This window comes from Bos indicus, chromosome 29, assembly GCF_029378745.1.
Source record: "Bos indicus isolate NIAB-ARS_2022 breed Sahiwal x Tharparkar chromosome 29, NIAB-ARS_B.indTharparkar_mat_pri_1.0, whole genome shotgun sequence".
Taxonomy (NCBI): domain Eukaryota; kingdom Metazoa; phylum Chordata; class Mammalia; order Artiodactyla; family Bovidae; genus Bos; species Bos indicus.
In genome coordinates this window covers 32,844,910-32,870,638 of record NC_091788.1, presented here as the reverse complement: position 1 = coordinate 32,870,638, position 25,729 = coordinate 32,844,910, and the positions used below count along the sequence as shown (strand labels likewise).

The 25,729-nt window shown below is 38.2% G+C and overlaps 1 protein-coding gene across 6 annotated transcripts in view; it reads left to right on the top strand.

Moving 5' to 3' along the window:
• The window catches only part of ARHGAP32 (Rho GTPase activating protein 32), a 205,655-nt gene that overhangs the window by 153,234 nt on the left and 26,692 nt on the right, over window positions 1-25,729 (top strand). For 5 of the 6 annotated variants that reach the window (XM_070782649.1, XM_070782652.1, XM_070782653.1 and 2 more), the window contains one exon: window positions 22,480-22,629. In XM_070782649.1, coding sequence (XP_070638750.1) covers window positions 22,480-22,629 — 150 coding nt within the window. Of the gene's footprint in view, window positions 1-556; window positions 10,150-22,479; window positions 22,630-25,729 lie in introns of those variants that run through there. The other variant, XM_070782650.1, reaches the window with a different exon arrangement.

Sequence of the window (25,729 nt, the reverse complement as noted above, 5' to 3'; positions counted from 1 at the left end):
TTAAAACTTGAGAAAGTTAATCAGTTATTGACAGTTCTGGAAAATGGGTTTCTATGAATAGACCTGTATGGCATTGTTAATTCTAGATTAGTAGTGATGTATAATGACAGCACACCTTCAAAAGCTAATATTTAACTTTGATGGGCAACATTGCAGGGTTGGCATAGGGAAATGTGCATTCTTAATACATTTTGAAAAGGATAATGTGAGTTCTATCAGCCTCAGGCTTGTTTCACACTTTAAAACTGTCTTTGCCTTCAGTACAAATAACTTGAATGTTCTGTTTATTTTTAACATTGCCATCTGTCACTGTGAGATACCAGGTCTGAAAGATAGAGCTATAGTTTGAGACTGCAACTTAAAGCTCCCTGTATTATTGCACAACAAGGGCAGTAAAGAAAATTTTCCCTTTGGAACTCTTCTTAATGTTCTCAGTATGACCAATTATTTGTGTCTGTAAAAATAAAGTTAATGAATCACCATGTCCTGACCAAGTTAGCACGTATCCATGGTACCTTAAGGAAAAGGGCGTGTGTGGGGTGGGGAGGTGGGGAGGAGAGTTAAGAGGAAGAAAGGTAAACGCTTGTTCCAAAGAAACTGGCGTTTGTTCCGTCCCCACAGGTTCTGCTTTGACAGCTGATGAGGCTGAGGTGAGTGGGAGGAAGAGGAAGGAAGCGCATGAGGACTTCTGTGTGTGTCTCCTGCTTGGCATTTGCTGAGCAGTTATTTACTGATGTCTTTCTTCAAGTTTTCAGTCTTCTCAGCTGTTGCCTCCGCAGATGTTTCTTCTGCGCACTTCTCTCCGCCTCCACCCCTTCCACATGTCACTCACCTCTCTGATGTTGGCTCACCGTCCTCTCTCCAGCTCACGTGCTTTCTGCTGACCTCTTCTCTCTGTGCAGCCTCTCTTAAGCCCATCTAATGAATTCTGCAGTTCTCGTAGCACGTATTTTCTTTCTAGGGTCAACATTTGGTCTTTATTAATTTCCATGGTTGAATCCCCCATCTTCCCACCTTATCCACCTTTTCTTCCAGAAAGAAAGAAAGAGCGAGTTTGGGGAGGGAAGGAGTGGGCAGAAGGTGGAGAAAGAGTGAAGAGAAAAGAAAAGTAAAGCTTACTTTACGGGCATGAACTTCTAAAAATGGAGGACTAGAGAATTTAGAAAAACCTCCCCTCTGAAAACAGAAAATCTGGACAGAAATGTAAAAACATAATATAGTCTCTTTGAAGCATTGGAGAGTTAATAAGGTACTGAACAGTTACTGAGCTAAGATGAAACAGAAGAAGGAAATCCAGAGAAGTGACCCAGTGTGTGGGGACCTGAGCCCTCAGGGTATCAGTTGATGGAGCAGAGAAAGTCCTGGTGCTCTCAGAACAACCCATGAAGCCCAATAGGGCCGAGTTGTTGATAATGCCCCAAGCTTTAAGTTAGGAGTTGTGTTGAAATTGACAACTGATTCTAAATCGATTCTAAAATTTGTATGGAAATGCAGAGCCCCAAATACCTAAGACAATTTGGAAGAACAAAATTAGTGGAAACTTTATATTATAGATATCAAGACTTACTATTAAAGCTTCACTGATTAAGATACTGAGGTTGATACAAGGATAGACAAATAGAATGGCGGTAAAGAACAGAGTCCAGGAACAAACGTGTACATATATTAATAGGTCCTTGGTTTATTCACTGTAGGAGCATTGTGAAAAGGACAGTCATTTCAGTAAATGGTGCTAGCTCTTGAAAATTATAGATCTGTATGTGAAAGGTGAAACAGCAAAACTCCTAGAAGAGAATACAGTGGAATATCTTCATGGGCTATTTTCATGATCTTGAAGTGAAGAAGTGAAGTGAAGTGAAGTTGCTCAGTCATGTCCAACTCTTTGCAATCCCATGGACTGTAGCCTCAGGCTCCTCCATCCATGGGATTTTCCAGGCAAGAATACTGGAGTGGGTTGCCATTTCCTTCTCCATCATGATCTTGGTTATACATAAAGCAGTAATCCTAACTGAAAAGCTTAATTATTAAACTTAAAGTTCAGAAAGTAAATTGTAATATACTATTAAGATAGTGAAAAGGGCAAATCACAAAATGATAAAGATATTTGCAGCACTCTTATCTGACCAAGGTCACATAACCAAAGTATGTAAAGAATCAGAAAAGGAGAGATAAACTGATTTTTTTTAATTGCATGAAAACTTGAACAACAGATATCAAAATGCTGAATAAGCACACCACAAGTTGTTCCACATCATGAGTCTTTCAGTTCAGTTCAGTTCAGTCGCTCAGTCGTGTCCGACTCTTTGCGACCCCATGAATCGCAGCACGCCAGGCCTCCCTGTCCAACACCAACTCCCAGAGTTCACTCAGACTCAAGTCCGTCGAGTCAGTGATGCCATCCAGCCATCTCATCCTCTGTTGTCCCCTTCTCCTCCTGCCCCCAATCCCTCCCAGCATCAGGGTCTTTTCCAATGAGTCAGCTCTTCACATGAGGTGGCCAAAGTACTGGAGTTTCAGCTTTAGCATCATTCCTTCCAAAGAAATCCCAGGGCTGATCTCCTTCAGAATGGACTGGTTGGATCTCCTTGCAGTCCAGGGGACTCTCAAGAGTCTTCTCCAACACCACAATTCAAAAGCATCAATTCTTCGGCGCTCAGCTTTCTTCACATGCAAATCAAAACTTTATTAACTCATGAAAACACATTCATCAGAATGCTTAAAATTTAAGAGTAGCAATACCCAAAGTTGGCAAGGGTGTAAATCACTGCGAATTCCCATGTACTGCAGGGTAGCGTGATGTGGGCCAAGCAGCGTTTGGCACTGCCTCCTGAGTTGTACACGTATATACCTTGTGGCCCAGCAGCTCCACTCTTAGGTGTATATGTAGTATGTTCATAGCAACCTTATTCCTAGTGTCAGAAAACTAAAGAATTTCAAAGGTATATCCACAGTGGGATAGATAAATAAAGGTGTGTTCATTCAGTGGATTCCTCCAGTGAAAATGAAATGAGTCATGGCTATGTGCAACGACATGGATGAGTCCCACACAAACATTGAGGGAAAGAAGCCTGATTTACCTACATACTTACACTGTATAATCCCATATATGTAAGGACAGAGTTCAGAGTCATAGAGTTTGGGGCTGTTGTGTGGTGATAAACTTTAGGCAGTGGTACTTCTGGAGAGGAGAGTGAGCAGGTAGGTAGGAGGGAGGATTTGGAAGTGCTGGTCATGCTCTGTTGGCCCAGGTGGTGATTATACAGAAGCGTGATGACATAGAGCATCTTTTCATGTGCTTATTGGAGAAATGTCTATTCAAGTCCTTCGTCGATTTTTAATTGGTTACTTCATGTTTTTTAAATATACCTCCCATCCAGGTAAATCCTCCTTAGGGTATTGCTTTAATACACAAAGGTTGAAAATCACATTCTCAAAATAGATGTTATACTTCCATACTGTGAAGTACTCTGCAGCCCTCAAAAGAATGAAGTAGAAGCATATGTGCTCACCCAGGGTTTTTTTTTTTTTTTTTCTGTGATGTGTTGTTAAATGAAAGAGCAAATCACAGAGCAGTACAGTCCTATTGTAAACTCATAGAGGATCAGGAGGATGCATCCCTCACTGGAGAGGCGCATGAGATTGCAAATATAGCAACGGACATTTCTTTTTTTTCCATTTGCTTCTGTACTATTTAACTCCTTTGCACTGATCATATATTACTCTTTATAGACTATAGTCTCCCCTTCAGTCCACCCTGTCCAAATAGGTAATTTCTAAGGTCCTAATGCAGCCACCCCATAAATAGGTATTTTGTGAAAGCAGATTTAATGCAGATGTTTTATTTAGTTTATATACCTATGTGAAAAGCAGGACAGAGAGCTGAGAGCACGGGCTTCAGCCTTGGGTTTTAATCCCTGTGCCATGTTTTACTGTCCCTGTGCATGTCATTTGGCTTCTCTGATTTTTAATTTCCTCATCTAGGAAGTGAGCCAAGATTCATTTGAAGATTAGATGTAAAGCATTTAAAGCCCCCTGGATACTTAATCACTATCAGCCGTTATTATTTTATCAATTTATGGTTATCTACTATGTTATATCATTTAAATTCAGGAGTGTCTAAAATTAGGTCTATTTAGTTTATGTGGATAACTTATTTAATGTGTTATTTGTTGGTATAAATTTATATGTAAATATTTCACAGTATACCTGTAACAAACAAGTTACAGTCGCTTTCATGGGCCCATGGTGTGGAAGGCAGCTTCTTTGGATGGTCACTTGAATAGAGTTTGCATCATAAATTTTTTTGTTAGCAGACATAGAAGGAGCTGAGGTTTTCATTTTGGGGACAGACAGTGATCAAATGTAATGCTAATGAAATCCTTACATTCATTTAAGAAGTAGTTTATAAAGCAACAGCCTGAATTTGTAGAGTAATTTTGAAATTAAAAAGTCCTTGTATTCTTTTAGAAAACTGGCCCTTCAGAATCTTGTTTTTGTTGTTGCAATTCTGCCTAATTATAGTTTTTTCCTTTATGTTCATCTGCTTGCTTCTGGACTGTTTGTTCCTTTCTCTGAGTGTGCAGCAGTACTTTGCTCTTCTGAAACCATGCTTCCTCACTTGTCACTTTAGCGTGAGGCAGCCACTCTATAGGAAGTGAAAAGGTTCCGGTTTTTACTTCACCCCACATGGAACACTGTATGGAATATTCTTCCCTGAACACATGCTTACTTTATCGCTCTGGAGGCAGATGTCTTAAGAATCAGATATTAAAATCAGTGCCTTAGGAGGCATTGCTGTAAGATTTAAAGGAGTTCCAAAATGCTAGAATGCCCAGGTATTTTTCTCTCCAAATACATAGATACATCAAGATAATACTTTTCTCACTCTCAGGGAAAAACAGAGAATTCAAAACACCACATGTTTGTAGTTGCCTTAGACTTTTCGAATATTATATTTTTATTAAATTGGACCTTGAACCGATACAGCCTTGCAGGATACTAAGTATGCGGAATGTATTTTTGTTCCCCATGCACCCCTTTTTAACTAACAGAGCAACTCAGAAAGACTTCCATGATGTGCCCAAGGTTTCACAGCTGGCCTGGAGAAGTCTTCTGACCTCTCCTGGTAATCACTGCTCACACCTAGTAGCCCTGGCCCTGCACCAGGTGGATTAAACTCATTTGCGATTATTAAACTAAAAAGCCAGAATTTTCCCACCACAGAACACTGAATAGAGGTAAAGTTTATTGTTTCGTCTCCCAGAACAAATTATTTATTTAATATCTTTTGGTTTTATTACAACAAGAGAAAATAAAAATGTATTTCTGGAAATGAACAGAACAGTAATTAGGGCAAAAGATGTGTTAAAGGGGAAATGAAGATTAGTGCTTATCAGAACCTACTTCATTAGCTAGTTTTGTTTCAGCCATCATTCTTTCTAAGCCTCTGTAATTAATTAAAAAATATCTTTCAATTGCTCCTCACTGCACATAAGACGTACCTCCAGCCTTGACTCTGCTGTGTCACTTTCAGTCAACCTCCTCCTCTGTTCTCTGGTTCTGCCCTTTCTCCATGTGCTCGCTGGGCTCTGCTTTGGTGTCCTCAGAACATACCATGTGATCATGTAGCTTTCCCTCTGCTCCTGCTGCCCCTACAGTCAAAATACCCTCCTTCCCACTCCCCCCGAGTTGACATTTTCCTTGTATTTAGACTCAGGCCATAATCTTCTTGTGCATGAAAGCTCCACTGACCAGCTCTCCCTGGCCCGTCTCTCCCTGACCAGCTCTCCCCGCCCATTATCCCCAGGCCTGCGTCCTGTTTGCCCCCATGTCAGATCTAATAGCAGCTGTTTCCCTTGCTCACTAAGTTGCCATCTCCTCGCTGGTGACGAATGTGTCTCATTCATCCTTGTCTCCCCCACAGGGTATGTGCACACCGGCTGCACAATTAATGCCTGTGGAATTAGTCTATCTTAATGTTTACTACTAAAATAAAACTTCAGAATACAACCTTTATGACGTGTAATCCCTGACTTCAGAAAACCCGGGTGATTTCCCTTTGTGCCAGAATTATATACTGAACCTTTAGCCTGGAATTTAAGATGCTCCATAAAATACCAGAACATTTATGTTTGTAACCTGTTTTTCCCATTTCTCATCTCTGCTCAGCATCAATAATATGTTTCCTTATTCTCTGCTTGGTTGTCCTTTGGGTTCCCCCGCTTCTATGCCTGTGGTCTTTCTTCTGCGTGAGATGACTTACTCTGTTCTTCACGGAGGCTCCTTGGGCCGCTGCTTCACAAACTTGAATGTACGTTCAACCTGCCTGAGAGAGTTAAAAACTGTAGATCGTGATTCACTAGGGTGGGGCCTGATGTTCTGTATGTTTAAGAAGCTCCCAGGTAATTCCATAATACTGGTCCTAAGACTATGTTTTGAATAACAAAGGCCTACGGCCTACAGTAGCTGTTCCTTGTGTCACTCATTTGGAAACAGAGTTTGGTAATAAGTTAGCTTATTTTGAATTTTATACTTCACTTTTTGCGTGTCTTTTTTCTTAACCCAGAATTGCTTCTGGATAGATAGTCTATTCTATATTAATTTGCATCCTTTATACATAGCATTTGTTTTAAAACAGCTGATCAATAATTATGAATAAGCATAATTTCTACTACTAGTATCAAAGATGTTTCCTAAACTCCCATTTAGGCCTTAGCCAGTGCTTGGGGTAGGTTCAATCTAATCTTGCCATATATAAAGCAACTTTTCCATTTCTGATCATTTCCAGTATTCATTCATTCAGTGATAAAACATTTACTGAGTGCATACCAAGTACTAGGGCTAAAATAGTGGACACAACAAACAAATATTGTCATTTTGCTGTTTGTATTCAAGTTGATGAGAGGGAAAGAAAAAGGCAAATATATTAAACATACACTAAGGTAGGTAAGTGCTGTGGAGAAAAATGAAGCCTAGAAGTGAGGTTAGAAAGTCCTGGGATGTGGTTCCTGTGGGGCTGTAATTTCAGAGGAGGAGAGTGGAGTGGTCAGGGAGGGGTTTATTAGAAAGTAATGTGAAAGTGAAAGTCGCTCAGTTGTTCTTTGTGACTCCATGGATAGTCCCTGGAATTCTCCAGGCCAGAATACTGGAGCCTTTCCCTTCTCCGGGGGATCTTCCCAATCCAGGGATCAAACGAGGTCTCTCACGTCGCAGGCAGATTCTTTACCAGCTGAGCCACAAGGAGAAACCCAAGAATACTGGAGTGGTTAGCCTACCCCTTCTCCAGGGGATCTTCTTGACCAAGGAATTGAACTGGGGTCTCCTGCATTGCAGGTGGATTCTTTACCAACTGAGCCATCAGGGAAGCCCCATTAGAAGGTAACTTTGGGAGCCAAGACCTGAAGGAGATGAGGAGTAGGGATAAGCACTTACTTGTGGGAAGAGCTTTCCAGAGAGGAAACTGCAAGTGTAAGGACACTGAGCAGCATGTGTCCAGGCTTGTTAAAGACTCAGCAGGAAGGCCGGTTTGACCAGAGCAGTGAGTGAAGACGTGGGTGAGGTCTGGAGGTGGAAGGGCATCGGATTCTCCTTGGGGCTTGGGTGCCACTGTGTGCATTTGGACTTTCGTTTAAAGCTAGATGGGAAGATGTGAGAAGGTTTGGAGCAGAGAAAATTCTATCATAAAAATTACCCAAATTATTCAGACCCTTGACAGTTTGTATGTAAATTCTACCAGTTTCATGGCCAAAAACACACCCAGAATCAGATCACATTTCACTCTATTGACAGCGACCCTCCTGATAGAATGACTAGAAAGTAGCCTTTGCCTTCTCAGGGAATTCTCTTGTTGCCCCCACTAGCCACATAGACCCATCTTAGATCTTCACAGGATAACCTCCATTTTGTAAAATGCAAGAAGGAAATAACAGGTGACCTCTCCTGTGCCATCAGCAGTCATTGAAAGACAGAGCATGATGCTTTTTAGTGAGCCACATTTTAAACTTCGTATTTTAGAATAATTATAGTCTCAGACAAAGTTACCAAAATAGTACAGAGAGGTCCCATATATTCAAAGCCCAACTTCTCCCAGTTGTCACACCTCACATAACTATACTGTACATCATCAAAACCAGGAAATGACATTGTCACCATACAGTGAAACAGATTACAGACTTCAGTCCACTTTCACCGAGGTTTGCACACACTCATATTCTTACCTGTATTTTTACATGGCAGAAAGTGCAGCCTCTGAGTTTCAGGTGAGGGTTATTTTGTCATTCTCCTGCACTCAGGAGAGCTACCGTCTAATTTATTTATCCCATCTGTGCTTGTATGTTGGGGAGCATGAGGGGCTCTTGAGTTGCACTGAGTGTCCCCCAGATGGCTTCTCTACAGCATGGGCTCCCCTTCACCCAGCCCCCTTTTCCCCTTTCCCCTTCCTCTTTCTGTTGGGCCCCTACCCTTGTGTGTTTAGTGCTGAGGAAGGGAGCGGGGAGGAGGGGTAGCTGTGCCTTTTCCACCGTGAATGAACTCTTGGGAGCTTCATTTCCTATTCATCAAAATCCATAAGTCCACAGCTGTTCCAATGAAAAAAAATCCACATGTTTTGTTCCTGTCATGCTCTGGATTTCTCTGTGGTCTCTCATATTGTGAAATCACATCAATTCATTGTTTTTCTTATTGTGGCCTACCATTTATCAACATTCCTTTATTCAGAACTGCGACCAGAGAGGAAAGAAGGATAAATACTCCCCAGGCATCTTGAATTCAACAATTCCTACTTGTGTGACCTTGGCTTCCTCATCTCTAAGACGGGAATAGTGTTCTAATCAACTTCATAGTGTTATAATGAAGACTGTCTATAAATTATTTAGAATCTTTCTGGCAAATGAAACATCATTTTGTTTACTAGGAACAAGTGTCTGAACATGATTTATATTGGTATTGGTGAAAAGTCATTTAGAACAGAAAATATTAATTTAATATTAATATTTTAATATCTTCCAATCCATTTATTTTTTCATATCTAGTCGGGTTAACAGTACAGTACCCCTGGAGAAGGAAATGGCAACCCACTCCAGTACTTTTGCCTGGAAAATCCCATGGACTGAGAAGCCTGGTAGGCTACAATCCATGGGGTCGCAAAGAGTTGGACACAACTGAAGACTGAGCGACTTCACTTTCACTTTCACTGCTATTTAGTATAAATACTGAATCTTTTCAATACTTATATAAGTAGAGCTACAATTTCAACATTTGGCAGTGCATAAAGGAGGAGGTCATAATCAGAAACATTTAATTATGGATTTTTTTTTTTGTATTGAAGTATAGTTGATCATGTGCAATTCTTATTTTTTAATTCTGAAAAAAATTTTTCAGGTTTTAAAACTTTTCACTTGCATATTAAAAAATTGTGCATTCCAGTCTCAGAATTTTTCATGCAAAGGCAGTACATTGATAATTTTTTTGTCTGAGTAGAAAACAGTCACGACTCATTATCAGCAAAGATATTCAGAGTTATGTTCTCCCAGCCTGTCACTGCCAGTTTAATGATTCAGCCTTTTGTAGATAGTACTTCCTGCTAGATCAGGTTTTTTTTTTGTTTTTTTTTTTTTAATTGGGTGTAAATACCATCATTTTTATAGAATACACTGTCTCCCATATGGATAGCAAATATAAACAACCGAATAGTCAGTGACTTTTAAAAAAGTTAAAGTATTATCAGTTTAGTCCTAGTGTTTTCTGAGCAGATTTGTACCTGTGTGAAGTGGGTGGGTGGAGTTACCCTGGCGAAGCCTGTTCTGCAAGTGTAGTTGGGCTGGGGCGTCTCTGCTGTGTTGGAAAGCAGGACATGCAAAGAGAGGATTAAGCTTCTGCAGGCAGAGCTCTCCCGTGCACACAAACCACTCTGCTTGACTAAAGACCAGAAACCGGGACTAAGGAAACTGCTGGGAGCAGAGCTGGAACCTCCGCGTGCTGGGAAGGTCTGACTGGGAGTCACCCCGCGGTGGTGGTTAAGTCTGAGCCGGTGTGACTGTCATTCATTCTGCACGAAATGCAGAGCCACGGCGTCCTGTCGAGCCTACTGCCAGGTGCAGCCATTCGGAATAATTTTAATTATTGATCCTAAAACCTGTGCCGCAGCGAGAGGTAAGGACATCTCAGTCAGTTATTCAAGTGTTTGACAAATATTTCACTGAGACTATTTTTTATATTGCATTTGGGCACGTATTTCCTTGGCTGCTTTTAGGTGACTGGCTAATTATTTAACTAGCCACAAATGGAATGACTGAGCTTTAACCTTTGGCATGGTTGTAGAGAGGTGATCATTTTTTGAAGTAGATTTAACTCTGTAGGTATTATCTCTTACTTTCCTGGGTTCAGGAAATACTTACTTTAAAATTTCAGATCAGCTTGTTTCTTAATGTTTTCCAGACCTCAGGTTAATGTACAAAAGTTTGCATGTTAAAAGAACATATCTGTTTCATAAGCAGCAAATATATGTCATATTTAAATTTTTTTCCTGCTGGGTAAATAACATCTCAGTTATTGACAGATAGAAAATAGGCAGCACTGATTTACTGTAAAGAATTTGGTAGTCTGTATAGGCTGTTCAAATTAGCACAAGGAAGTAATCCTTCTGCCCTTTTATCTTCAGATATTTTTTTCCTCATTGGCATTAGTAAGGACAGTTATCTCTATCCATGATATATTTGCATTGATTCTTTTTTCCCTCTTGCACAGACTTTCTTACCATCACGGTAGTACTCCATATTTATATGATGCTTCTTCAGATCTTGGTTATAAATACTTTTCATTAAGATAACATGGAGACCACAGTTTTCTCTGAATCACAGACTAGCCCTGTTAAGAAATTGAACATTTTTCTTTGCTACTACTGTTTAAATAATATTGATATTTTGATTTTCAAAACCACAAATGGAGAAAGCTCAGAATTTAGAGCTCCTTTTCACTGTCAACTTTGAAAGAAGCACCAGTTGCTCATATGATAATGGTTTGCAACTGTAACTTCTTTTTAGCGTATTATGTAGTACTATATGATATTCAAGATGAGAGAGCAGAAATCGAAAGTCTCTTAGGTTAAGTTTGCACATAAGACAGTTATATAAGCAGAAACTAGAACGTGGCCCTGTGTTCATGTGCCCCTTTCCTTAGTGAACTCAGCCCTGAATTCAGGAGGCAAGACCAGATATGATCAAACCTGGTTTGTAAAGCCGACTCAGGTTCTGGTTAGCCCTGTACCTTGGAGGATTCTACAAGTCTTCAAAGAAATTGCAGTGGTGAAACAACTTCCTGTTTATTGACACATGCAGAGTTAAATGGTTGGCATTTGTAATTTCATATGAGCATTGTAGTAACCCTGAGTGATGCTGCTGCTAAGTCGCTGCTAAGTCATGTCTGACTCTGTGCAGCCCATAGATGGCAGCCCACCAGGCTTCCCCATCCCTGGGATTCTCCAGACAAGAACACTGGAGTGGGTTGACATTTCCTTCTCCAATATATGAAAGTGAAAAGTGAAAGTGAAGCTGCTCAGTTGTGTCCGACTCACAGCGACCCCATGGACTGCAGCCTACCAGGTTCCTCCATCCATGGGTTTTCCAGGCAAGAGTACTGGAGTGGGTTGCCATTGCCTTCTCTGACCCTGAGTGATAGATATTGTTATTGCCATTCTCACTGTGTGTTTGAGGGAACTGGACTTAAATAGGTCATTTGCTCAAGACCTTGCATGTGGTAAGTGATTAGAGAGTAGATTCTAGCCCTCAGGCCTATCTGACTCCAAGGTCCAAGTTCTTACTTCCCAGGCCAAAAGTTAGATCTTCCATAGAGCAGGCTTCTGAGCCATCTGCCTTTAAATAGAGTTCTCCTTTTCTGTTCTTTCTTCTTTAGTTATGGGATGTTTCTGCTCCAGCTCCTGCAGAAGGAAAGGATGGGAAGGGAAGGGGGAAATAACCTACACAAACAAAACCCACCCCGATCATATCAGTGTTCCACACCAAACTTCATAGCTTAATAAAGTGCACAGGGTTTTTTGACATCAAAGTGAACATGATTACATTTTAATCTAATAAAATAATTTCAAGAAAACAATTTTCACACTGTTAAGATTAAGGTTCAACATATTCATATTTCTAGAACTTCAACAGTAGAATTTAAATTAATTTTTATTGGAGTATCATTGCTTTACAGTGTTGTGTTAGTTTCTACTGTACAGCAAAGTAAATCAGCTATATATATGTCCCGCTTTTCTTGGATTTCCTTCCCATTTAGTTTCTTTATAGTTCTCTTACTTTTGATGTTACTGAATTCCTAAGAATCTGTGCTTATTTGAGCCTAATTTATAAGACAGATATATAAATCAGTGTTCTCCTAAAATAGTACTAGTTTTTAAGCTTCATATCAAGTAGTACTAGTTCACCTGGGAAAAATGAGAGCCCAGATTATTTAAAAATCCTCAGCAGAGATGCTTCTACAGTCTTTTTATTATAACCCATTCTAGTATTAGAATCCTTTAGTGTCAGGAATTTATATCCACCTCATGTTTCCTCCCACTCTCCTCTGCTAAAATGCAAATCTTTTTGTTCTGTATTTAGAAATGAAATTAGTCAAGAGGCTTTTATATAATAACTGAGGTGGTAAAGCTACCGAGATAAAAAAAAATTTTACTTTGTTTCTGTACAGAGTTGAGGAACAAAACCAATCACATTTATTGTTTTAATTTGTAATTTAAAATTTAAAAACAAAAGTCAGTACCAGTTTAGCAAGAAAAATGTAAAATTTACTTACATTACCCTAAAATCACATAAGCTAAATTTGAGCCTTCTTTCATGTTTGTTACTAAAATTTGTAAGTCCCAGAAAAGTAAACGTATGATGTGAATAATAAGACTGTCCTAATCATACCCTAATGCCCATTTTCCCAAGGAAACGGTGATTTTTGAAGCTCTTATCATAGTATGCCCTTCGTGGTTTATCTATCACTGTTTATGTCCTGCCCTGGGAAGAGCAGCAGTATGAAGTTGCTTTGGTTTCATTCTTAACTCTGAGAAAGAGATATTTTTATTCAAACACCCAAGTATTTTAGTGGAACACAGGCATGCTGTTCCATGTAAGAGTTGTATTGGATATTCTGAAGAAGCAGTTTGTTGCCAGTTTTCTGCTTCTCTTTTTCCTAATGAACTGTTCTTATCTCCTCTATGTCTGAACAGCTCTTCTTTAAAATTTACTACAGATTTATTTTCTAGATCTGTTAGTTTCATCCATTTGCACTCCTGTCCGTTACGCCTTTTGAAATGCCTCCTCTTCTCTGCTATGAGTAAATGGAAACCTGTTTGACTTAGGTAACTGTTAGTAGCTTCTGCTCGCTGTGTGTGCACGCATGCTCAGTTGCTTAGTTGTGTCCGACTCTTTGCGACCTTAGGGACTGTAGCCCGCCAGAATTCTCCAGGCAAGAATACTGGAGTGGGCTGCCATTTCCTCCTCCAGGGGATCTTCCTGACCCAGGGATCTCTTGTGTCTCCTGCATTGACAGACAGGTTCTTTACCATGGCGCCACCTGGGAAGCCCCATTAGTAGCTTTCCAGGTTTTCAAACAAGAGCCATTACTGTCAGAGTTATTTTATATTCAGTATTGCATGCACAGGACATTTCTCAAATACCTGGTTTCCTCCTTTGAGGTTGGAATGTACAGATGCCAGAACCCTTCCAGCGGCCACATTCCAGAACCTCATCCCTGGCCTGGGCTGGTCCCCGATGTTACCCCAGCAGCTGTCACACACATCAGTCTGAGAACTGTGTTTTTTCTCTTATTTCCAAAATTGTTTATGATTCTGTACTTTCTTATTCCATAATAACTGCAACAGTATGTTAAGATTTAATACTCAAATTTATCTACATATTTTCTTGGACATCTGCTTTGGGATGGATGGAGGCCAGTGAATCCCAAGGCTGAAATTGCTTTATTCTTGCTTTAAAAACTAGCAGGAAACTCAGTAGTTCCTAGAGAGACAGCAAATATTTTACATTTTGAATATCAACCTGATAGAATATATTTTCAGAAATTCAGGATATTTAGAAAATACTCACTTTTTTTTCTCTTACTATAGTGAATTCCTGAAACTTAGTTCAAAAATTAATCTTTATAAAATATATGGCACTTTTTCTAGTACAAAGAGTATTATAAATGGCCATTGTAGTGTTCACCAGGGACTTGCTAACAGATCAGAGAAACAGTATATCATATGGCATGATCAACAACTGGGAATATTTTTAACAATTAAAGACTGTATGCTTGTGCTTCAAGTTCTGGAAATAGTTATAAGTATGTTGTATAAATGATGTATGTAAGGACTCCTTATTTCTAAATTTTCATGGAGAAAAATAAAATAATTAAACCAATTCAACTTTAAAAAACTAAACTTAATATACTATGCTTGAAATAATAACATTTAACAATGGTCTTCCTATTTTAAATTTTTATAGCACCTTTTCCAAGATAATTTAGAAAGCTGAATGTATTTTGTTATATAGCTGTCCAGTGGAATTTTAAATTATGTCCTTTTTTCCTCCTGATAAATTTTCCTAAAGCAAAGACATTTCCCACAGACTCTAGAGCTTTCTCTGCTTTTCTAACTTTATACTTTCTCAGAGTGTTTCTTGATTCCTCAAGTATTTCCATTGAAATCTAGAATTCATAAATTGCCTAGTTAAACTTCTCATGCTTAATATTATTAAACTGAGATCTAAACTAGCTACTTACCTTGTCTCAAAGTTTGCAGCAATTTATCGGCCAAATCAGGACTTAAACTACATCTCTGCATTCCTGGTCCAGTATGCTTCCACTTGCTCTTGCCTGCCCAATAATAGGCATGTTTGGATGGGCAGCCTTCATTGGACCATTTTATTATTGAAAGTTGAAAGTTTAGTCGCTTAGTCATGTCCGACTCTTTGCAATGCCACGGACTGTAGGCTACCAGGCTCCTCCGTCCATGGGATTTTCCAGGCAAGAGTACTAGAATGGGTTGCCATTTCCTTCTCCAGAGGATCTCCCCAACTCAGGGATTGAACCCAGGTCTCCTACATTGTAGGCAGACACTTACTTTCTGAGCCACCAGGGAAGTCCTTGTTTTATTATTAGAAAGACCTAAAAGCTTTCAGTTTCTGAGCTGTTGATTTAGTATGGTTTCTAAATCTTCAAATAGGATTGCTAACATTTTATCCTTGCTGAATATTTTTACCACGTACAAAAGCTATATATTTAGATATTATAGAATAGCACCAAATAAACTAAAGAAAAGGAATTGAATTATGAGATTAGGTCATCTTAATAATTAGAGCTGGATACAGGAAAGGTATAAAGGTATAGAAAGAAAAGGTATGAAGTATCATTATTCTGATAACCTTATTATATTTATTATTTTTAATGTAATGGGAGATGAATTAGATTTTATTTAGCATGCCTCATCTGACAGATAGAAAATTTGAATGATCAGATACTGGTTTGTATTTGAATTTAAATCATTTAGAGTGTGAGGCTAACTGAAACTGAATTTAAATTAGCTCATATAAAGCACTGAAGCATAGTAGACCCTCAGTACATGTTAACTATTCTGTAATGTTATGATATTACTCTAATTTCTGAGTTTTCATTCAGGTTTCATTGGAGATTAGGTTTAGGGTTCAGTTTGTCTTTTTCTTTCTCTTCCCTTTGTAGGACTGGGAACAGGCCAGTGAGATGGCAGGTCTAACAAGACCAGAAAATGTACAGAGATAAAAATAGAGTCAGTGACAGAATTTCTTAGATGCGTCCTTATTCCATCACATGAAAACCTACTTTGAGTTTGGTTTGCAAGAAACTCTCAGAGGGTGTTTTTTGTAAGACAAAAAGATACAACATTTTCAGTCATTGGATTAAAGAAGTTCTTTTATATCATTATTCATCTCTTTATTTATATTAAAGCTCTTCTATATTATGAAAAAAGAAAAGTTAGAAGAGGTTCTATACCTCAGGTACCGGAAAAAGTGTTTTTTTTTTTTTTAGTTCAGTTTATTTAATATTTGAGTCACATATAATCTAGCTCATCCAGAATTTTTTCTTTAAAAGCTTGTCAAATTATTACTCTAGTGAATCAGTTTAATTTCCAAGTCCATTTATTTTCAAATAAAAACTTTTTTGGTTTAGTGTAAAATTAATTGATATACTCAAAGGTATAAACTAAGTAAGAATTATGTCATATTTTTTCCAGCATGAGTGCTGACTTAACTGGTTCAAAAGTTATGTTTCTGAGTTGCCCACAGATCCTTTCAGGACATATGACAGTGCCTGCTAAAAATAAGTTGATTTTGACAACTCTTCCCAATATCCCTTTTAGTAAATTTGAAAATACTAAGTAGCATAGTTCACCTCAGCTATTTAAGACTGTCACAGGAAAGGTATGGCATGTTTCTTTGCTTCTATTTAAGACAGTAGCAACCTAATACAGTTTTTTTATTTTTAGAATTCTTTATGTACACTTGTACCCTGTAGAATTCTTTTATGTTTGAGTTTTTTATTGAAAGCCACTGCTGATGTGTTTACAGGATTCCTATGTTTATTACAGTTTCTAAGGGAGAATTTTGCCTCGGCTTAAGGCTTTAGTTTTCGATATTGCCACTTGCCTCTCCAGTCTGATGTACTCATTTACATCCCTGCAACAGATGCGAGGCAAGCAGGAGCACAGGAGGTTTATCACATGAGTATAAAAGCAGAACTTTAAACGTACCTACAGTTGTCCCCAGTGGCTCGGTGATAAAGAGTCTGCCTTCAATGCAGGAGATGTGGCAGGAACCTCGGGTTCAATCCCTAGGTTGGAAAGATCCCCTGGAGAAGGGCATGGCAACCCACTCCAGTATTCTTGCCTGGAGAATCCTATGGACAGAGGAAACTGGTGGGCTATAGTCCATAGGGGTCACAAAGAGTCTGACATGACTGAAGCGACGTAACACAAACAGGATGGTTGTCACATTCAAAACTTAAAAATTGAGCACATGTATACCTGTGGCGGATTCATTTTGATATATGGCAAAACCAATAGAATATTGTAAAGTTAAAAAATAAAATAAAATATAAAAAAAAACTTAAAAATTGAACAAGGCAAACTAAATTATTATCTTCATAGATACAGAGAAATAATTTGATAAAAGTCAATACTTGTTCATTTTATATATTTTGACAATTAAAAATAGGGAGTTTTTTAAAAATCTGTTTAATGTTTCTATCCAAAAACCCAAGAAAATTTTATTCTTAATGGTGAGATATAAGCAATCTATTTAGATCAAGAACAAGATCATCATTTATTCAAGGTTCAGTAAAATTAAACAAAAAGAAATAAGTGGAAAGGAAGAAATAAATCTGCGTTACTTACAGATGATTGTCTACAAATCCAGAAGAATCTCCTGTCAAATTATTAGAAGTAATAACAGAGTTGAGCACGGTTGCTGAATGAAAGATAAATTAATACAATGACAACGGTAGCACCTAAATTAAAATTTTTTTTTTGTTCAGCAGAAAATAAAAAAACCTTTACATTTAATTCTCAAAACAATCCTGTTAGGTCCTTACTATTTTTAATGTTTTTCATAGAAGAGGAAAATGAAGGTCTGAGAATTGGGTACCTTGTCCACAGTCATACAGCTGGAAGCTGCAGAGATGTGGTTGGAACCCTAGTAATCTGACACACCCTGATACATGTGTTTCTGTTTTGTCAGTGCTGTTCAGTCACTCAGTTGTATCTGACTCTTTGTCACTCCATGGACTGCAGTATGCCAGGCTTCCCTGTCCTTCACCATCTCCCGGAGTGTGCTCAAACTCATGTCCACTGAGTCGGTGATGCCATCCAACTATCTCGTCCAGTAATCAGTTATTAGATTTTTTTCTTTTTTGCATTTCCCAGGTGGTGCTAGTGGTAAAGAACCCACCTACCAATGCAGGAGGCTTAAGAGATGCGGGTTTGATCCCCTGGAGAAGGGCATGGCAACCCACTCCAGTATTCTTGCCTGGAGAATCTCAGGGATGGCGGAGCCTGGTGGGCTGCTGTCTATGGGGTCGCACAGAGTCGGACACGACGGAAGCGACTTAGCAGCAGCAGCAGCAGCAAACATACAAAAAAGTTCAAAATCAGTTTAAAAACCTGTAAAAAGTGAAAAAGTTTAGGAAATAAAAGGTTTAAAAGAAATAGGACTGTATGTTTATGATCTCGGATAAGGAAAGAGATTTTAAAGAAACCATACACAAAGACGTGATTAGAAATTTATACAGTACAGGCCAAAGACTGGGAAACATGTTCTTGACAAAAAGTAACCGACAGGGGATTCATTTACAGATTGTATAAAGATCTCTTGCCCATCAGTAAGAGAAAGACAGCCAGATAGTAAAATGGCCAAGAATGTAAACAGTTATTTCACTGATTAGGAAGACTGAATGACCAGTGGACATGGAACAGTGCCTAACCTTATTAGTAAGCACAGAAATGCACTTTCAAGTGGAATATAACATGTCATACTGATGAGATTAACAAAAATGAAAATGTCTGCTAGAACTGAATAGAACAAAGAAATGAAGAGTGAAAAATGTAAGTATGTCCTATGGGAATATTATGTTGGTAAATTGTTCTAGAGAATATTTTAGCAAAGCTGAAACATGGTTGAAAAGTAACATGCTGTACAGTCCAGTCATCCTCCTCAGCATGAGTGCCAGAGACATTCTCTCAGAATTATGCATCCCACCTCTAACTTTGTCTGCTTGGCCAACTGAACTCATTACAAATCTTAGAACTTGGGGCATATAAGCAAATAAACCTAATGCAGAGCCCCTTATCTGGCACAAATCGTCTTCCTTTAATTTCCTGAGAAATTCCTTCAAGCTTAGACTTCTCTCCCATCGGTCTAGAAGATTCCTGAGACCCAATTCAGAGAACTCTGATTTAAGTGAAATATTATGAGAAAAGAAGATTTTTTAGGATTTGCTGGAGAAAATTTTAACTTGTGTAGTTTAAAACATCTGGTGCCCCGCCTCTCTGTGTCAAGGTTTCCTGAGCCCCTATGAGCTGATTGTCGGTATCATAAGCTTTACCTTGGAGATACTAAAATAAATACTGCAAAACTTTTAACTACTGGAAGGACTGGTTGGGTTGGGTTTGTGTCAAGTCTTGAAAGAAGAATGCAGTGTGAAATCATGTCTAAATGATATGGAAGAAGATAGCCTGTGGCACATGCTGCATTTTAACTCTTAACTAGGGAATGGTGGCTCAGATGGTAAAGAATCTGCCTACAGTGCAGGAGAGCCAGGTTCTATCCCTGGGGAAGGGAATGGCAACTCACTCCAGTATTCTTGCCTGGAGAATACCGTGGACAGGAGCCTGGCAGGCTACAGTCTGTGGGATCACAAAGAGTCAGACACGACTAAGCAACTCACACTTTGACATTTACAGGGAATTTGAACAGATGGTGGTATGATTTGCTTTTGTTTTTTATTTTTTATGCATTTTTTCTGTGGAAATGTCATTGTTTATGCAATGTGGGAGACCTGGGTTCGATCCCTGGGTCAGGAAGATGCCCTGGAGAAAGGAGTAGCTACCCACTGCAGTATTCTTGCCTGGAGAATCCCATGGACAGAGGAGCCTGGTGGGCTGCAGTCCATGGGGTTGCAAAAATCAGACCCAACTGAGCAGCTAACACTTTCACTTTCACTTACTAGTTTGTTATAAGAAAATGGGTGGGGGCAGTGCAGTATTCAAAAGAAACTTCTTTTAGCCATTTTATTATCTAAGAAATGGGAAGGAAATATAAAGTGAAGAAAAAATTAATGTGAAGAGACATTTATATTTGCAAGTATTTATTAGATCTTACACAGACCACCTGATTTTTAATCCTGATTCCATGACCTTAGACATGTTACTAAACACTCTGTGCCTGAGTTTCTTCCTCTAAAAGGGGGTAATAGTGTTTTCCTTATAAGGTCTCGTGAGAAACGAATGGTTAATAAATATAAATTCTTACGCAGTTGCTGGCATGTAACTAATCATAAAATAAATGCCGGCTGTATCTGTATTATTTGTTCAGTATATTAATAATAATATAACCAAATAATAATATCGGTATTATTATTTATTTGTACTCCTCTCCTCAGTGAGCTCCAACAGCAAGGAGCTGGCCTCACCTGTTCCCCGCCGTACTCTCAGGGCTGAGAACAGTTCCTGAGATGTGGTAGGCATTCACGTGCTTGTTGCTAAATGAATACAAGTTAAAATTCAGTTCCCATCTCTTTGAAACATTCCTGGAAGTCTGAGACTAAAAGAATTCTTTCTCATATACATCGTATGCAGTTGTCAGAGTCAACAGATATTTTCACCAAATTCACCATCAAAATACAAACGCCTACTTTTTAACATGTATCTTGGATATTCTGGCCAATTATTAAAATCTGGAAAAGAAATCAGAAATTATTCCTTTCAGAAACAGAATGGAATTACTGTATTTGCTCTGACACAATTACATATCCATGAAATCCGAAAGGATCAACTAAAATCCGTCTTAAATTGTAGAGATTTTAGAAAATGATCAGATTTGAGCCATACATAAAGAAATCATTTTCTAATATACCTACTATTTTAGCAACTACGATAAATGAAGAAAACTGTTATTCTCCAGAAGCAGCGAACAATATCCCTAACAAGAAGTATGTGGAATGTGTCTTTTCATAAAGAGAATTAGAAAACTTTGCTGCAAGATTTAAAACTTTAGAAACATTATGACAGGCCCTATTTCCAGGTAGAAATACTGAATATAACAGAAATTAAAATTCTTCCAAATATATAATGTTATGGTACTGTAATGCAAATTTGCTTGTTTTTATGTGTTAATCTTATACAGAAATGGTTTGATGGCCACACTTTAAGAACAAAGATTCATAACAGTCTACTAGAAACTGGGGAGAATAAAACACATACAAGTTCAGTAATTTTTAATATACTAATATGATACATGTAACATCTTCTAAGTTACCCCAGTGTGCTACAAATGTCTCATTAGCAGATAAGAAAGCATATCATTTAATTTTATAGCAAGAATCTCAGATACAAATGAGGCTGTAATTTCCCCAGAGTGTCACACAGCATGTTAATGATGGCATCAAAATTATACTGATGATTCTGGGTAAACTTTAAGGGGTTGGTATAGAAAAAATAAATTTCCTCTTTAATCTATGTACAAGGGTGACAACCTCATCCCAGTTCGCTCAGGACTTTCCTGATTTTAGCACTGAAGATTTCGTGTCCCACGGAACCCTCTCAGTTATGGGCAAGCCAGTTACAGTTGATCACCTTTGTACAGTTCATAGAAAAGATGCTTAAGTCTGGAAGTAGTGTTTCCCATAAAATGTAAAGAAAATGTTTAATCTGGTCCGAGTAACCCATCTAGTGGTCCATTTGGGCCACAAGTTAATCTCAGTGCACAGAATTCCCACAGGAGGATTCATCAGTTCATGGGCTTTAGGATTTGGGTTCACTCAAGAAACTAGTGGGGTTCAGTAAGACCTGTAATCATCTGCGGACCAAGCAGGAGGATTGGGGCCATGTGGCTTAGTCTTCTATCCTGCAGCTAATCTCTGAGCTTACAGTAATTTGTTGTATGTTGACTTCCAGAATAATTTCCCCTGCAGGATGCACTTCTCAGCAAAAATCATTTTTCTAAGGATTTGTTTGTTTTCAGATCTTTCCCTGTTGTCTTTCTAACATATATAAGTCAGTGGAAATATCTTACTGTATACAATTTGCTTATCTCTTTGATCTACAAAGGCCGTTAAGGTGATGTAGTGTGTGATAGATGAATGTTAATAAAGATCTAATGCTTTTTTATGGGTGTGTGTGTCGTACTTAATATAGCCTGTAGTTTGATAATTGTGTGCTATTTCATAATGGGATTGTCCTCTTTATAAAATGAGAAAGAGAGAGTTGTTTCAAGTTTTATTTTCCAGATTATAAATGCCATGAAAATTTCTAACACTAAATAAAATACTTTAGAAATTAACTAGAAATGCAGTTTCTTAAATTTCTACCATGTTAAGTCTTACTTATCATGAAGATCTCTAAAAGCAATATATTAGAGTAAAACTCAAGTCCGAGTTATAATCCTGTAGCATGCTTAGGTAGCATTGGGAAGTTGGCTGGTTTACCATGCTTAACTTAAAAGTCATGAATTATAATACTTCAGTTTGCACACAGTTTCATCAAATAAGACCACAGGCTGCTGAGAAGAACATGCAAAACCGTGCTTTTATTTATAAACCAACTCTTTCTTCAACTTCTGCTAAAAATTTCCTACAGAATATATGGTATACTTAGATTATTTTGTAGTTATTCTGTTGAGATCTGCACTTCATTTCCTCTCGCTACAACTAAGGTATTTTCTCTTTATTATTGTTTTTTAGTATCTAAAAAGCACGGCAAGCTCATTACTTTTTTACGCACATTCATGAAGTCTCGTCCAACAAAACAGAAATTGAAGCAGCGTGGGATCTTGAAAGAAAGAGTGTTTGGCTGTGACCTAGGGGAGCACCTTCTGAATTCTGGTTTTGAAGGTAAACATGAAATTTATAATCTCATAATTTCAGTTTCTAACCTCTCCCTGTTGATCTCCTGTAATCAGTAAGATACGGCAAGCAGCACCTGTTCCATTGGAGCTCAGCAGCACATACCGAATGCTCTCAGGTACTCGCCTGACTTCGGGGTAACTGAGAATCATGAGGGGTCTCGGCATGCACTTTGGCGTAAGAGATGCTTGTGATCTGTTCAGAAAGATGAAGACATTCTCACCAAGGGTACAATAGCTCTGCTGGTTTGCATTATTTTCATGTCTCTCCAGATAACTGCCTCACTTTTCCTTCTCGCAGTTTATTCTGAAGTGTTGATTTCTTTTTTGGAAAAAAGTCATACTTTTGAGATCGTGTATTACCAAGACCAGCCTCCCAACTTTTATAGCTAAAAATCTAAATTCCTTTCTCTATAAATTAAATTCTTATTCAAGAATTCAGTGCTTGGAAGAATGGATGGAGGGGCTGAATGGATAGACAGAAAGGAAAAATGGAGTTTTTCTTTGATTTTTTTTAAAAAATAGCACTTTTCTCTACCATCTCTTTTAGATGCTAGAATATTAAGGAAGTCCTTAACTATAATTTTGATAACAGAAATAGGTGATTTGTGAAATTCTGAATCTTGATGGGAAACACCCATTATATGCTTTTTAAGAAGACCACTAGTGAAAGTTAGTGTAAATATCAATGAATATCAAGTTCAAATTAAGGCCTTACTCATTGCCTAAAGAATACCAATATACTTATAATATGGATTTAATACAAACTATACCATGTTTCTTGCGGGAGAAGACACAGTATTACTTTAAATAGGTGTTAGTCCCAAACTAATATCAACTTATGGCAGTTATTGAAAATTAAAGAAAAAACAAACAGACAAACCAAAACCCTGAGGATTATTTTTGCAACTAGTCAAAATGCACATGGAATAATAAGCCAATGAGAAGATCACAGAACATTATGGGGAGGGAAATCAGGGATAGGAGACATCTAACTTTACCAATATTAAAACAGTATTCAAAACTAGAATGTTACTGGTGTAGAGGATGAGATACAACTAATGAATGAAATAGCCCAGAATGTTTAGAAGTAGTTGTTCTAGATACGAATCCATGCTGATAAAGTGTTTTTAAAAAACCAGCTCATGGGGAGGAGTTCATTATAAATACATACAGAAACATGAAATAGCAATTTTGAAAAGCTTAATTCTTGCTTTATGACCCTAAAAGTTTCAAATGTATGAAAGGGTTAACTGTTTTTAACTCATAAAAGTGTTAATACAAAATGATTTTGTTTTGAGATCAATGAGGGAAAAAACCATGAATGAAGAGGTGATTCCAAACAAGTAGCTTCCATATAGTGTAAGTCCCCTACATACGAAGAAGTTCTATTCTGAGAGCACATTCCTAAGTTGAGTTTGTCTGTTAATCCAACAAAGTTACTTAGGTATCCGACTAACACAGTCGGCTATGTAGTACTGTACTGTAGTAGGTGTATAGTACTTTTCACACAAGTAATGCATTTAAAAAACAAAAAAGAGAACATTTTTAATCTTACAGTACAGTACCTTGAACAGTACAATACTGCGGTACAACAGCTGGAGCTCCCTAGCGGTACCAGCTGCATCACCGCCGCTTTGGCGTTTGCTTCCAGACAGCCTGGGCTTGAGAGAAAGATGCTGCTGTTCTCCTGCACCCTGTGTAGTGCTGTGCAGTGAAGCACGGGAAAGCACAGCCGCTTGCAGAGGATGCAGGCACCTGACGGTATGCCAGACACGTGAACTAACGTGTGTTTGGACGTGTGAATGCATGTTCACATCTTTGAAAGTTCACAACTTGAAGGTTCAAATGTAGGGAACTTACTACAAATGTAAAGGGAAGGTGCCACAGACTGGGAAAGTCCTTTTTTCTTGGGTATGATGAAATTGTGCTCCTAATATAGTAAATGAAAATGTCATTCAGGTTTGTGAGAAAATTAAGCCCCTGAGTAGAAGAATAGAAAAAAGCTATAAACATACAATTTTGACAAGGAACTAAATAGTAAACAAAAAATGCAAAAAGAAAAAAAGTCTCTATGCTTATTTGCAATCATGGAAAATGTATCAAAGCAATTTTGAGACACCATTTTATATAAGTAAACACTACTGATATAACAAAGCTGCTTTTCTAAATTATGATATCCAGTGCCATTAAAAACAGCAGAGATTTTTACCCGCAGGTGAAAAATGTTGGTTACGGGTAACTCTGGGAATTACTACCTTTTTGAAAAACATTTTGGCACTCCAGAGCAAGAGACCTTACAGTATTCCTTTCTTGTAGCAGTTCTCTCTCAGGGTTATCCTAAAGCTATAATCCAACAAAAATAAAAATGTTCATTATAGTATTATGTATGAAAGCCAAAAAATTGAATACTCAACTTTTAGGGAAATTGCTGCATAAATTAAGAAGCTGTTCAAACTGTAAATTTGAATACAGTATAGAATTTCAAAGGTGTTATGTTTTTCTTGCTTTATTGCTTTTTGCAGACACTGTGCTTTTCTAATGAACTGAAGGTATGTGGCCACCCTGTATTGAGCAAGTCCGTTGGTACCATTTTTCCAAGTGTTTGCTCAGTCGTGTCTCTGTGACACACGGTAGTTAAACCCTCCACCAGCAAAAAGATTACAACTCATTGCAGGCTCAGATCATAGTTAACATTTTTTTAGCAATAAAGTATTTTTCTAATTAAATGTATGTACATTGTTTTTCAGACACGATGCTATGGCACACTTATTAGACTATACTATAGTATGAACATAATTGATATGCACTGGGAAACCAAAAATTTGTGTGACTTCCTTTATTGTGATGCTTGCTTTATTCTGGCGGTCTGAAACGGAAACTGCAGTATATCTGAGGTCTGCCTGTATATAAAGAGTAGGTATGCTTTCTTGTGGGTTGCTGTTGCTATTTAGTCACTAAGTCACGGCTGACACTTGGCAACCCCTTGGACGGTAGCCTGCCAGGCTCCTCTGTCCGTGGGATTTCCCAGGCATTGAACCCATGTCTCCTTGGGTCATGAAGATCCCCTAGAGAGGGAAATGGCAGCC